The 15,080-nt window shown below is 43.3% G+C and overlaps 1 protein-coding gene across 7 annotated transcripts in view; it reads right to left on the reverse strand.

The window, feature by feature from the left end:
* Susd1 (sushi domain containing 1) overlaps nucleotides 1-15,080 on the reverse strand; it is a 142,954-nt gene that overhangs the window by 84,377 nt on the left and 43,497 nt on the right. For 6 of the 7 annotated variants that reach the window (XR_004120834.1, XM_031377536.1, XM_031377534.1 and 3 more), the window contains 2 exons: nucleotides 12,934-13,086; nucleotides 12,025-12,204 (listed from right to left, as the gene is read on the reverse strand). Coding sequence is in view for 6 of the 7 variants with exons in the window: in XM_031377536.1 (XP_031233396.1) it covers nucleotides 12,025-12,204; nucleotides 12,934-13,086 (333 nt within the window). In the remaining variant the exon portion in view is untranslated. The remainder of the gene's footprint in view (nucleotides 1-12,024; nucleotides 12,205-12,933; nucleotides 13,087-15,080) is intronic. The other variant, XM_031377538.1, reaches the window with a different exon arrangement.

Below are 15,080 nucleotides of genomic sequence, written 5' to 3' on the forward strand. Positions count from 1 at the left end.
TCTGGTTCACCAAGCTGGACTTGGATGGAACCATTTCTTTGATCTGTCATGGATGTTTTAGGTGAGGTAAATAGGTGTTTGTTCATATGTCCCTAAGAAAAGCCACACAACACAGTAACCCCCTGAAACTTTATTGCTGATGAATGGATATGAGATTCTGGTCTAGATATTGCCTGGAACATGCTCTCCTGCCACAGATATCCCCAGCAAGCTTGAGATCATTCCTATTAACCATCAGTTCAACAATGGCAATAAAGATACAAATCTATATTAAAACCTTCCATATCCCTTACCATCGCAAGGAAATAAATATTAAAACAGTTTATATGCAAAGGAAAGGAAGATGTAAAAATGCAAATTTGTATGGCCTATGCACGGGTGGTTCACTAAAGCGCATGTTTCTCTAGCTAATTACATTATTAAGTAACGACGCCTGAACCTGCACCAGAAATACAGTCAACTAATTATGAGCACGGCTGGGAATTTTCCCTTAGTTTCCCATTGTCTACAATTTTATTTGAATAATCAACTTCAAAACAGGTCTCCCCACTGTGGGGATGTGCTGTGGAAGTTTCAAAGGCCACACTGGTAGCAGAAATCATGTCTTATATTGAAGTGTGAAGATCTTCCTACTCATGAAAATAGTCCAGAAGGAAACCTGTCTGATGAAAGGTATAGGTAATTTGCAGCATCTAACCAAAGCCGACTGCGCCCCGAGGTCGCCCACATTGGCTGCTGTTTATTATAAACACTGACTGGTACAGTAATGGGGGCTGATGCCAGAAAGAGCACAGTAATATAAAGCTTCATCAAAGACTGTTTAGAGATCAATAAATAATAAGCTAAGGAAGCAAAGAAGGTGACCAGGAGTGCCTGTAAATTGTGGCAGGTGTCTTGCCTGTCCCCAGGAGAATGGATAATAGAGCTTCCTCCCCAGCAAAAAGTTTCAGAAAGCTAAGTACGTGCAAAACCCTACAAAAGAGCAGAAACAAGTGTGTATACTAAAAGAAAAAAAAAACATATTGAGGTTGGTTTTCATTTTTATCCAGCAGTAAATAGAAACAGCTCTATCACGCTGAGGATCAAATTCAGTGTACAAGGCACCCGGAGAACAGCGGAACGTGGGGTTTGTAAGGGCCCGCGTGACCTAGGCAGACTGACCACAGACTTCACACTACCCTTAAATTTTGAACCGGATAATCCAACACAATCTTTGTGGGGTGTGCCAATCATCCTATATTTTTAAACATCCCTCGCAGACTGTGTGTCCAGTTTACAAACACCATTGAGGGCACTGACATTGTTATTATCACGTGTAAGTAACAGGGTCAAAGGAAAGAAGCTAAAATCTGTAGCCGACACAGAGTTTCACACACTGCCCAGCATGTTCTAAATTCAGCTGTGTGTAGTTAGATCGTCCCTGTGGGGCTGTTTGGGCACCTCATTGTGTCTATCATTGAGTTGGGAGGTTGGAATATAATGTCTCAGTATGGGGCAAGTTGGATTTAGACAATGTTATTGTAACTGCTAGAGGAAAACGGAAGAATTATTCTATGCCACGAAGCTCTCTGTGCACAGTGGCTTATTAGCTGCTCTAACTAAGCTAATGAGCTCATTAGTACCCAAAAGGCCACTTGCCCTTAAGGCAGGAGGAAGATAGAAATTACTTTTTGATGTATTTTGTAATCTGAAGTCTTCTATCAGCTTTCGCCCTGACAAAACAATGTATTTTCTCCAGCTCATGTTCATTGAGAGAGCTCGTTTGAGAGAAAAATTTCCATTTTCACACAATGGCACTTACTGTCAATAACTAGTGTTTAGTTTGGAAACAGCCAAAACTGAAACACTTCAGAAGCTGCGGAGGAGGTGACAAGGCGGGTAAAAGCCGAGTGAGGAGGATGAGGGCTTATCAGCAGGCTTGTCAGGATCTTCTATTTGTAGAGGTGTTGATCAGCTTCAAGGCTTTCCTGCATCTGGGCATGCGGATGTTTCTCTTCTCAAAGGACAACATTAGAGCTCTCATTTTAATATTCCAGTTGTAAACAGACTCTACAGCTTGACAATGAGTAATTGAGGCAAAGTGAAGACTGAAGAACTTCACACTTAGCCAGGCAAGGTGGTGCATGCCTTTAATCCCAGCACTCAGGAAGCACAGGGAGAAGGGTCTTTGTGAGTTCAAGGCCAGCCTGATCTACATAATGAGTTTCAGGACAGCCTGGGCTACAGGATTAAAAATATAGCTAGTGGCACATGTCTGTAACCCAGGCAATTAGAACACTAAGGCAGAAAAACAGGAACTTTGAAACCAGCCATATATATAAGGCCACCTCTGAATTTGAGGCCAGCCTCAGTTTCCAGTAAGACTGAGGCTGGCCAGGAAGGTGGATCATGAGTCTGGATCTCCAGAACCTATACAAAAGGCCTGGTAAGGGTGGTGTGCCCCACCTCCAGCAACCCAAGTAATCCCTAAGTGGGCCAGCTAGCCAGGGCTCTGTGAGGGACCTGTCTCAATGTATAAGGTGGTGGGCAATCAAAGAAGACACCTAACATCAACCCTGAGCCTCCATACATGCATTCATGCATAAACATAAAAACACACATATACCAGGGCAACACACACACACACACACACACACACACACACAGGGTGGGGGAGGGGAGGGAAGAGAGAGAGAGAGAGAGAGAGAGAGAGAGAGAGAGAGAGAGAGAGAGAGAGAGAACTGGAGAATGACCAGTTTGTGAGCAGCATTAATCCAGTAGCAATTCTGAAGCATGCAGGCCCAGTATTTACTACCATTCTCTCAGCAAAGCTACAGAGGATATTGGGGGGGGGGGGGGGGGGGGGGGCTGCGGAGAGGGGAAAGTCTAGCTAAAACACGCCTTACCCCTTCTATACAAGGAAACAAGAGAGCTTCCAGCCGGTGGGTGACCCAAAAGTTACAGAGGTCTCTCAGTCTCTAGAGCTCTTGTTTCATACTCTTAGCAATGAGTCTCATGAGCAGAGTCCTAGTTCAACTGACACGGTCTGGTGCCTCTAAAATAGAGTCTTATCTTAGCAGTGCCTACTTAGCAATGATGTTTTTTAAATGGTTTTAAAAGGAAGAAAGGCAATAGCTTACTGAAATGTTTTTTTTTTAAATTAGTATACAGTAAGATACCAGAAAATACATTCCAAATGAACTAAACTTCCCATCAATTGAGCACATCCCATAAACACCAAATACCACTCCATCCTCCTGGATCCCTGTTGGGTACCATTAGTCAAGGAGAGCACTCCCCAGGCTAAGTCCTGATGTAGTCTCAGAATCCTTTTCAAATCCAAAAGCAGTGGTGTAAGCCTGTCATTGCCACTACCCAGGAGGCTGTGCTAGGAGTTCTTGAGGAGTTCTTGAGGCCAAGAGTTCAAGACCAGACTGGGTAACAGTAGGATCAAGAACTCTCAAACACAGAAAGAAAATTCTTTCCACACTGGCTGACATTGAGAAGCAGCCACACCGGGAGCCACACCTGCCGCCTGTTATGTAAATGCACTGATTTGTGTTCTGATTTATGCAAAAACGTTTTCAAACTTATTTGAACCTTGTCAAGATGAGACTGTGCTGCAGTAAGGGAACTCTTCACTTTGACAGGGATGGGAAGGAGAAGGGAGCGGATGGAAGAGACTAATCAGAACTCACATGGATTCGGAAGCCACGGTTAGGAGTTGGATTTTCTTCTAAATTCTGAGGTCATTTAGACGTTTTAACAGTCTTAAGTAGAGAAGAGAATTATATAGGTTACACTTTAGAGTTTGTTTTGTTTTGTTTTCCTTCCCTCTCTCCGGGCAATGTTGGGAGGGCAGAGCAAGCATAGAATGCGCTCTTTGTTTAGAGGCAGGGTCTCACTATATAGTCCAAGCTGGCCTGGCCTGTTAGGATTATAGGCATACACTACCACACTACCAGCTTTTCCACATTTTAAGAAAGAAAGTGATTGTCCCAAATCCACTTTTTCACCACAGTACTAGGAACTAAACTCACCACTTGGCTCTCTCTCTCTCTCTCTCTCTCTCTCTCTCTCTCTCTCTCTCTCCCTATTTCTCTCTCCCCCTCTCCCTGTCTCTCTCTTTCACACAAACACACACACACACACACACACACACACACAAATGAGTCAAGCACTATAGCACATTACATCGTCACTGTCAGACACACCAATGGGGACAGACCCCATCTTGAAAGGATGGATGATTTGGTCCCATAAAGGAGATTGAGAAAACAGATGCTCCCCAAACCCCAAAGCTGGTCTGACTCTAATCTCAACACACTGCACAGACCCTCCGTGGCATCACCCCATTCCCTGTCCTTTCCCCCACCCCCACCCCGCCCCCATCTCTCAGTGATTCTCTCATTCTCCACCACATAATTATCATTTCTGTCTCTAACAGGACAATGTTGGTGTACTTCTCTTAAGTTTCAGTCTCGACTTTCTTAGTCCCAGTATCTAGCACATATAACGGGAGCTCCGGACTCTAGATGGTTGTTCCCTGGACTCTAGAAGGTTGTTAATGATGACCCAGTGTTCTGGCTTTATGTAGCTAACTTTATATCAACTTGACACCAGCTATAGTCATCTAAGAGGAGGGACCCTTGATTGAGAAAATGCCTCTGTATGATCAGGCTAGCCTGTAGGGCATTTTCTTAGTGATTAATGGGGGAGGTTCTATCCCTAGGCTGGTGTCCTGGTGTCTATAAAGAAGCAAGCTGAGCAAGCCGTGAGCAACAAGCCAGTAAAGCAGCAACCCTCCGTGGGCTCTGCATCAGCTCCTGCCTCCAGGTTCCTGCCTTGCTTGAGTTCCTGCCCTGATCAGTAGTGAACAGTGATGTGGAAGCAAAACCCAAATAAACCCTTTCCTCCCCAGCTTGCTTTTGGTCGTGGTTTCCTCCCAGCAATAGAGACCCTAACTAGGACACCCAGTCAAAGCAATTCCCTCCTCTCTGTTCATCACTGGCTTGAAATTAAAAAATAAATAAATAAATAAATAAGTTCTCTAACCTGCCCCGGTCAGCTTACATCTTCTCTGAAGAATTAAAAAACAAAACAAAACAAAACAAAAACCTTATGTGACGTTCAGGCAGGCAATTCCCTCTATTCTATTGAGTTAATGGAAATGTGTGTCCGGCATTCCGTTGGAAGGGGGACCACAGGAGCATCTGCCATTGGAAGCTTTCAGACCTCACTTTCTGTCACTGTTTCAAGTCCAAAGGAATGGGGGTCTCCCTATCGGGCCCCACTCCAGGAGATACAGTGACCAGGAGAAGACAAACACTGTCCATCAACTATTCCTCCTCTGATAAAGGAATCCCATCATCAATCCCAAAAGCCACTGCCTGTCACACAGCTGTCCCTTTCACAGGCACTCTGCTCCGTAGCAGACAACTTTACAATTCCGGGGTATGTTTGGTGGGATTCCCAATTCCTGTGCCTTCAGAGAACACTGCTAAAAATACAGTGTCATCTGGCACCTGGCCCAGATTCAGGAGCCCAGAGAAGGCTGAAGGGTACATAAGAAGAGTCCATGCTTCAAAGGAGAAGAGGCAGTGAGGAGCTGGGGCCTTGTGGTGACATGGGAGGAGGTATGATTCTTTAAATAACAATGCCCTGGGGGAATGGAAGAAGCTCTCTCTCTCCAAATTACCTTCCTCTGCTCTCAGTCCAGACAATCTGCATCACAGAGTCCTCTACATAAACCCCGGGTTTTATATATGCAATTTGCTATATGTTCTTCTTTTTACTTGATCCATAACCATATTTGCTAATGGAGCACAGACTGCTAACCTGATACAAGTACACACAGTGTCTCGTGATCAGATTAGAGTACTTAGCATTCCCATATCCTTAAACATTCTTTATGAAGGAAACTTTGAATTCCTGCTTTCTGGTTATTTTAAATACTACACCCTCCTACCGAAGAAATTTTAAGACGTTTAAAGAATTGTTGTAAACTATGGAAGATAGCTCAGTCAGCAAAGCACTTGCTGTGCATACAGCGCCCGAGTTTGCTCCCCAGGGCACGGTAGTGTGTGCTTGTCCCCATGCTGGAAGACAGAGATGGATGGACATCTGGTGCTCACTGAAAGCCCCAAGTCCCAGAGAGAGATTCTGAATTTAAAAAAGAAAAGGAGAAAAGAGAAAAAAAAGTGAATGGCCACTGAGGAATGTTACCTGGGGCTGATATATGACGTGTGTACACACACACACACACACACACACACACACACACACACACACACGCACACATGCACCAGGCATGATAGGGCAGACCTGTAATTCTTGTGATTCCAGTGCTGAGGAGGGCAGAGAGAATTAATCCCTGGGGCTGGGTGGCTGGGATAAATCAATAAGTTTCCGGTAAACATGAGGGACAATGGAGGGATGGCCCACAACATGCAACAAATAAGTCACCACACACTCCACATGCTTCCCACCCCAAGGCCCAGGATCCACAGCAGAAAGGGAGGCAGAGGGTGAAAGCCGGAGGGAGCAGCACACTGCTTTCCTGACATGTCAGGACCACTGGACTCCAAATTCCCAGAGCTGCGGCTGCCTGCACAAGACCGACATAAGATCAAGCCAGTGGACATTCTAGCATTGAGCAGGGAGAGGTTCATGATGTTCCATCCCTGAGGAGCTGTGGACAGTTGATGGCTTCTCAGGAAAGAAGAACCAGTCTTTTTTAAGGGTCTGGTCCTGGGTATGGGTCATTCCCTGTTGACTACTCTCCAGGGAATGGCCCACACCCACTTCCACGAGCAGCACAAAGTGGACTGAGTGGCATATGTTTAGAAAGAGGACATGAAATCAGCACGGGGACGGTGTAAAGCCCAAGCAACTCTGTTTTTTGGGAAACTCCATTTTGTGCGAGACCAGGGGTTAAACTCCAGTTCCAGGAAGAAAACCACACAATCCATTTGAGCAAACATCCCAATAGCAGGGTCAAGGTACATAGAAGATAACTTAAGACATCCTGCAGAGAATAGATAACTTAGCCATCCTGTTTGTCAGGCGGTTTTACCCCCATGTTCAGTTCCTGCAGATTACGCCAGAAATGTAGTTTTTAAAATATTAACTTGCTGACCATATAGAAATTTCCCAAGCTTGCATGTGCCTGGGTTGGTGAGAGACCTTGCTCTCAAGATCGTAATAAAGACTCTTATGTGTTTATAATGGAATTGGCTCTTCGGTGGTCTTGGGGGTCCAAGCAGGCATAACAACGGAAGGAAGGGAATGAGTCTAAGAGGAGTTAGGAAAAGGAGTGGGACGGTGAATATGGTTAATGCACTGCATGAGGGCCTCAAAGAATACATTAAATACTATACATATTTTTAAAAGAAACAAACACTTTGAAGCAAGAAAATAACAGTGAGAGATCCTGTTTCAACGAACAGGATGAACGGCTTCTGTGGAACTTCTAGAACACTTTCTAATCCATGGCCAGTGCTTTACTTTCTATTTCTAGGAGAGAAACTTTAAGTTGTTTTTTTTTAAAGATTTATTTATTTTATTTATGTAAGTACACTGTAGTTGTCTTCAGACACACCAGAAGAGGGCATCAGATCCCATTACAGGTGGTTGTGAGCCACCTTGTGGTTGCTGAGAATTGAACTCAGGACCTTCAGAAGAGCAGTCGGTGCTCTTAACCGCTGAGCCATCTCTCTAGCCTCTTTAAGTTGTTTTAATCTTAAGGTTTTGTTTTGTTTTGTTTTGTTTTGTTTATTTTGAGACAGGGTCTTTTGTTTTGTTTTGTTTTTGTTTTTTGAGACAGGGTTTCTCTGTGTAGCCCTGGCTGTCCTGGAACTCACTCTGTAGACAAGGCTGGCCTCGAACTCACAGAGATACTCCTTCTTCTGCTGGGTTTAAAGGTATGCACCCCCATGCCCAGCTTAATCTTAAACTTTTTTTATGCTAAGGCTTTTATTGTGTTTGTCTATTTGTTTAGTGGTATGTGTATATGTTTGTGTGTGTGTATGTGTGTATTTGTGTATGTTTATATATGTGTGTATGTGTTTGTGTGTGTGTATGTATGTGTATGTGTTTGTATGTATATGTATGTGTGTTTGTGTGTGTGTGTGTGTGTGTGTGTGTGTGTGTGTGTGTGATGACACCACGGTGAAGTCATAGAGTTGTTTACAGAAGTACGTTTTCTCCTTCCACCATGTGGATCTTGGATCAAACTCAGGTTGTCTGGCTTGGCGGTAAGCACCTTTACCTGCCGAATCACTCATTTCACTGGCCTGAGATGAACTTCTCAGATTCATCATATAAGTGAGATCCTACTGTGTTTGGCTTTCTGTGCCTGGCTCATTTCACCTAACAACTTCCTCCAGTTCTATTCATGTTGGTACAAATGGCGGCATTTGCTTCTTTTTATGACTGTCCACTGTATATTTGAAGATACAACATTCTCTGTCTGTTCATTTGCTGATGGATACCAGTATTGAGTAAGTCTTGACTACTTGCTGGGAGTGTGGCTGTATTAGGAATGTGTGTGCAGGTGTCTCTTTGATTGGTTGACTCCATTTCCTTTGGGCATACGCCCAGTAGTGGGAGACCTAGCCCATATGGTAGCTCTAGTTTTCATTTTGGAGGAGCCTCCTTAGTGTTTTCTATAGTGGCCGCACTAACTGGCATTCCCATCAAGAGATCCCCCCTTGCCAGGTGGTGGTGATTAAAGGCACACGCCTTTAATCCCAACACTTGGAAGGCAGAGACAGGCAGATTTCTGAGTTCCAGGACAGCCTGGTCTACAAAGTGAGTTCCAGGACAGTCACGGCTACACAGAGAAACCCTGTTTTGTAAAAAACAAACAAACAAACAAAAAACCAACCAAACAACAAAAACAAAACAACAACAAAAAAAGAGTTCCCCATCTTCCTTGTCCTCCCTGCGTTTGGGCTAAGATGGCAGGATTGTAGATATAGATTTGCATGTCCCTCATGATTAGTACTAGGGAACTTTCCCCTCATATAGCTGCAAGTACTCTTTTGGGAAACATTTATTCAGATCATTTCCCCATCCTTTCAAAAATATCTATTGTATTATTATTTTTAATTTTGTGTATGGGTATGTGTCTGTACAAGTACCCATGAGGGACAGTAATGTGGGATCCCCTGGAGACAGAGTGGCAGGCTATAGTGAGCCACTGGATGTTGGTACTTGGAACTAGATTTGGGTCCTCCATAAGAGCAGTTCATGCACTTAACTGCTGAGCCATCTGTCCAGTCCCAATTTACCTGTTCTTTTAAAAAACAAAATCAACAACAACAACAAAAAAACAAAAACCAAAAACCAAAAAATAAAAACAAAACAAAATGAAACAAAAAAACACCCATTAGAATGGCTAAAATAAAAAACTAAGGGACAGCACATGCTGGTGAGGATGTGGAGCAAGGGGAACACTCCTCCATTGCTGGTAGGAGTACAAACTTGTAAGACCACTGTGGAAATCAATTCTGCAGTTTCTCAGAAAATTGGTAATAGTTCTACCTCAAGACTCAGCTATACCAGGAGTGGTCATATACCCAAAAGATGCCTCAGCATCCCACAAAGACACTTGCTCAACTCTCTTCATAGCAGCTTTATTCATAATGGCCAGAAGCTGGAAACAACCCAGATGTCTCTCAACAGAGGAATGGATACAGAAAATGTGGTTCATTTACACAAGGGAATACTACTCATCTATTAAAAACAAGGACATCATGAATTTTGCAGGCAAATGGATGGAACTAGAAAAATATCATCCTGAGTGAGATAACCCAGACCCAAAAAGACAAGCATGGTATGTGCTCACTGATAAGTGGATATTAGCCATAAAGTACAGGATACCCATGCTACAATCCACAGACCCAAAGAAGCCAAGTAACAAGGAGAGCCCAAGGGAGCATGCTTGAATCTTTCTAAGACAGGGAAACAAAATAGATATTGGAGGTAGATGGATGGAGGGAACTGATCCCTTGAAAGATAATCTAATAGCTAAAATATACTCACAACTTTTTGTTTGTTTGTTTTTCAAAACTGGGATTAAAGGGATGTGTCACCATTGTCCAGCTCTGGAGATGATAAAAACATAGCTAAACATGTTTAAAACCCCAGCAAGTCAGAGCTACACCAAGATTAACTTAGGCATGCAATAAATTCAATGAAAATTAAGATTTTCTTTTTTCATCATTACTATATTAGAAAGTTTTCTTGTTGTGATAAAACACCTGACAAAAGCAACTTAAGGAAAGAGAGGATTGATTTTGGTGTGAAAGGATACAGTCCCTCCCAGGAGAAGCCATGGCAGCGGGAGGTGGGGGTGAGGGTAGCTGGTCACTCTGTATCCACAGTCAGGAAGGAAGGAGCAGTGAATGTTTGCGCTCAGTGAGTGATCTCCTTTAACCAAGAGCCCAGCCTATGGAACGATGCCCCTCAGAGTTAAGGTGAGTCACTTACTTCGATTACCCTAACCTAGGAAAATCCCTCACAGATACAATTGGAATCTTATCTCCTTGATGAATCTAGATCCTGTCAACTGACCATCGATATTAACTATGATGGTTACTTTCTAAATATGTGTCAAAAGTCCCTTCAATCTAGAAAGTTAGAAGACAAGGATTACCCTGAGAGATGATGCTTAAAAATCAGAGTTTTAAAAATACTTCAAGGGCTAAAATATGCCCAAAGTGTCTTATCCAGATGGTTTTCCAAATAAAATCTCCCAAATCTTTAAAAATCCTACAGAGCAAGGGAAAAAAATGCTTTGATATTTTTAAATTCAGAATGCCATTGATACTAAATATAACAAAAATGGCATCCCTTTGGATATCAGTGAAGAATTCTAAGTAGTATTTAGCAAATACAATCCTGATTAAAATAATAAGAATCCAGAGCCTCGAAAATAGTTGATCCTAATGACACTAACCACTATCAGGAAATGTATTAGTGAAACTCATATCACTGATTAAAAGAAAATGTAGCGTCACTTTAATGTCAAAATATACGAAGTCACCTTACATGCTTAAAAGGCATGATAAAAAATAACTAGTGTCTGATTTAAAAAACAAAAGTGAACATGGATGGACACTTCCTTAAGATTACTGGGAAACCCCGGAACTGTTGAACTGGAAATCACTGTTGATGAGAAAGTAAAAACTACAAAAATAATCACAACAGTAAACAACAAAGCAAACAGCAGAGCAACTGAAAACCCAGTCTCAGACTGGCATCTCTGGCTTCTCATTCCAGTTCTGCCCCTGACTGTGAGACCTTAAACAGTTTAACCTGGATGCCTGGAAGAGGGCAGCCTTCTCATCGGAGTGTCTATACACAGGGATCGCCCAAGGACTAAGTGAGTTGGTTTCAGGGAACTTGCTTAGAACGTGTGTGGCACGTAGTGTTACATACAGCACATAAGTAGGTTGGTATCCACACATCAAAGGGTTGAGATCACAGCCAGTGATATGGCTCTGTGGGTACTCGCTGCCAACCTGATGACCTCAGCTGGATCCCTGGGACTCACTTGAGGGAAGGAGAAAACTCCATCAGGTTGTCTTCTGACCTCTACACACACATTGTGCAATGTACACACACACACACACACACACACACACACACACAACTCTACACATGTATGCATACACACATAAATAGATAAAAACAAAATTGCGTTTTTTAAAAAAGCTGAATTCATGTCAAAATCATTTTCATACCAGTCAAAAACAAGATTTAAAAACTTTCCATGTTATACCATTGCTTAGGTTTTTCATTCTGGAAATGCTAGCCAAGACCCTGTAATAGAAACATTTTATAAATGCAGAACAAAAGATAGAGGTGTTGTTTGTAGACACTAAGATACAGACCCTGAAAAATACTAGAGAAACAAAACCCTGCCAGAAACAAATACAGTGTGTCAGATTTATTGGATGTATTTATTATCCCAAAGGGAAACTTAAAAAGCAGCCCAGTGACACTATAAACAGAAAGTGGAGGCTTTTAGAAACCCACCTTGGCAATGTAAGTTGGGAGGTTCCCACACGCCCAGGGCTGTGCATCGTGAAACTCTGTCTCCTGAGACGCTGAGGAACCCTGGTTTGCAGCGGTAATGGGCCTGGCTGCCCAGTGTGGAGCTGTAGCTTCCCACGATGTAGCCCTCAGGAACTTCAGGAGGGATGCCACAGTCTATTTCTGAAAACAACGGTGTCAACGTCTTTACTTTATAAATGCAAATTTTCAGAATACACCATCTCTCTGCACCCATACCCGGTGCCTGTGTCACACCCCCCAGGCCCTGTGTTAGATTAATTTCCACGGTGTTTCTGGGCACATTGTCAATGGTTGTCTTTATTGCACTTCTGGCGCTCCACACACAACAGCATCTACACATGCACAAAACAGAATTCAGCCATCAGATCTGACTTATTCTCACTAAAGAGATGCCATGTACAATGAAGGACAAATCTGACTGCCAACTACCTTAAATTAGATACACTTTCTTAATTTCCAAAGTCACTTTGGAGATGATGGGTTCTTACCAGACCTAACAGGCAGCACTTAATAGCAAAATATGTAATCCCTCATGTTTAGTGGGTTTTTCCCCACCAGAGGGTTTCTCTGTGTAGCTCTGGCTGTCCTGGGACTCGATCTGTAGACCAGGCTGGCCTCAAATTTACAGAGATCTGCCTGCCTCTGCCTCCTGAGTGCTGGGATTAAAAGAAGGTTCCACTACTGACCGGCTTGTTTAGCTTTTTAAAAAGCATGATGCTCTCTTGATTGGGTCATTTATTTTATTTCATAAAAATATGTGAAGGTAATGTATACTCATACCTCCAATGCGGACCTATAAACGTCAGAGCACGAGAAGATGACAGCTATCAAATCTCACCTTCAGGTACTGCTTCCCTGGCAGACACCCACCTGTGCATGATGTGGCATCCGTGCGTGGGTGGAAAGGCTCAGGCCCGTTCTTTGCCACATACCCTTCCATGCAGTAGCATTCAAAGCTCCCAGGAGTATTGAGACACCGGCCTCCATGCCTGCACAGGCCAGAATCTTCACATTCATCGATGTCTTCAGGCCCATCCCAAAATGTAAACAGAAGGGAGACAAGCAGAAAAAAGGACATGGTGGTAGCCCGGCTTCATGCTGTCCACCAACCCAAATATGACTGCATTATACTTTTATCTTGCTTCTTAGAGGTTTTCCATATAAATTCTTCATACCAAAAACAATGAAAGCTTAGGATATGTTCAATAAATAGTTGCCAGTGTGTTCTGAGATAAAACAAAAACAAAACAAAAAACATTCCTAATTCCCTGACCCCCAACAAAACAGGACTAAAAAACAAACAAACAAGCAATGTCGGGGGCTTGGGATATAGCCAGTGGTAGAATGCCTGCCCAGCACACACACACACACACACACACACACACACACACACACACACACACCATGTCCGTCTTTCACTTTTATCATATTTTGTTTTTAAACTATACAAGCCAACAAAGTGGCTCAGCAGGTAAACATGTCTAACACTTAAGTTTGATCCCCAAGATCCACATGGTAGACAGAGAGAACCAGCTCCTGTAAGTTGTTCTCTGGCTGCCATTTGTGTGCTGCGCCATGTGTGCCTGAACACACACACACACACACACACAGACGCATGCACGCACGCACACAGAAATGAAAATAAGTGAATTTAAAAGCCCAAATATGGTGTTACACACCTTTAAACCCAGGACTCAGGAAGCAGAGGTAGGCAGAGGCAGGTGGATCTGTATGCATCTGAGGCCAACCTGATCTACATAATGAGTTCTAGGCCAGCCCAGGGTACACATAGTAAGATCCTGTCTCAAAATTTTTAATTAATTAATTAATATTTACAAAGTGGTGAGATACATGCCTGGCATGTACCAGGCGTTGAATTCAACCACTAAAGCAGCAAAATAATAACAATAACAACAACAACAACAACAATAATAATAATAATAAATCAAAACTGAAGTTCCAGGTATAAAAAAGTTACAGAAGACTTAAAAAAAAATCTAGGAGCAGACAAGCATGCCTTTCTAGCCTATGAGCAGAGGACAGTGTGGCAGGTGCAGCAGGGTCAGAGGTAATGAAGAGAAAACTCACTGAGCCTCCCCCTCTCTTTCCTGCAGTTTATTTTCCAGAGTTGGAATGTAGTCCAATCCCTGACACTAAAAGAAGGGGAGAGAGTAGAGCTGGAGACGCAGCTCAGTGATTAAGAGAGACCTTAAGCTGAGTTCCCAGCACCCACACAAGGGCACTCACAACTGCCTTTAAGTTCCAGCTCCAGGGAATTCAGCACCCTCTGCTGGACTCCACAGGCATCTGCACACACGTGGTATACGTCCACACAGATACATACACATATACATAAGTAACACATAATTAAAGTTCGGTCCTAAGACTTGCTTTGATGGACAGAATAGAGCAGAGGGAGTGCAGAGCCTACAAGAAGCCTGGCAGCTTCCTCTTGTACCTAGGCTATTGCGCTTACAGGGGCCTCAAGGAAAAGCCCTAAGGTGAACTACAGTGTGGAGAGAGAAGTCACTGGGAAAACTAAAACCACTTGCTAGGATGGAGTTCTAATACATGACAGGCCTCCTCTTGTTCAGGACTGATTCAACGCTTTGTCTTAATTTGCCTCCCAAATCATGGGAATCTGCATGTCCAGACGCCGAGGGTCACTGTCCCCAGTTGGTTTTTGATTGATCAATAAAGAGCCAATGGCCAATGGCTGGGCAGGGTGAAAGAGGTGGGACTTTTAGGATTCCTGGGCAAGAAGCACAGAGGAGAGAAGGAACAGAATCACCATGAAGGGGAAGCAGAAAGATCAGACTTAAAGGCCTGCAAACATGTAAGAATCCGGGAGAGCGGCCCCAGGGGCACTCCCCCGATTGGGTCTGGGATAGCAGAGATAAAATATAGATTTAGCAAATATTAATTCAAGAATACCAGAGGGGAGTGTGTGCTGGCCACAGGGAGATTTGGAAATGCCATAGTCATTGAGCTAGAAAGGCATATTAAAACTCTCTCCC

This window comes from Mastomys coucha, unplaced genomic scaffold, assembly GCF_008632895.1.
Source record: "Mastomys coucha isolate ucsf_1 unplaced genomic scaffold, UCSF_Mcou_1 pScaffold18, whole genome shotgun sequence".
NCBI lineage: Eukaryota > Metazoa > Chordata > Mammalia > Rodentia > Muridae > Mastomys > Mastomys coucha.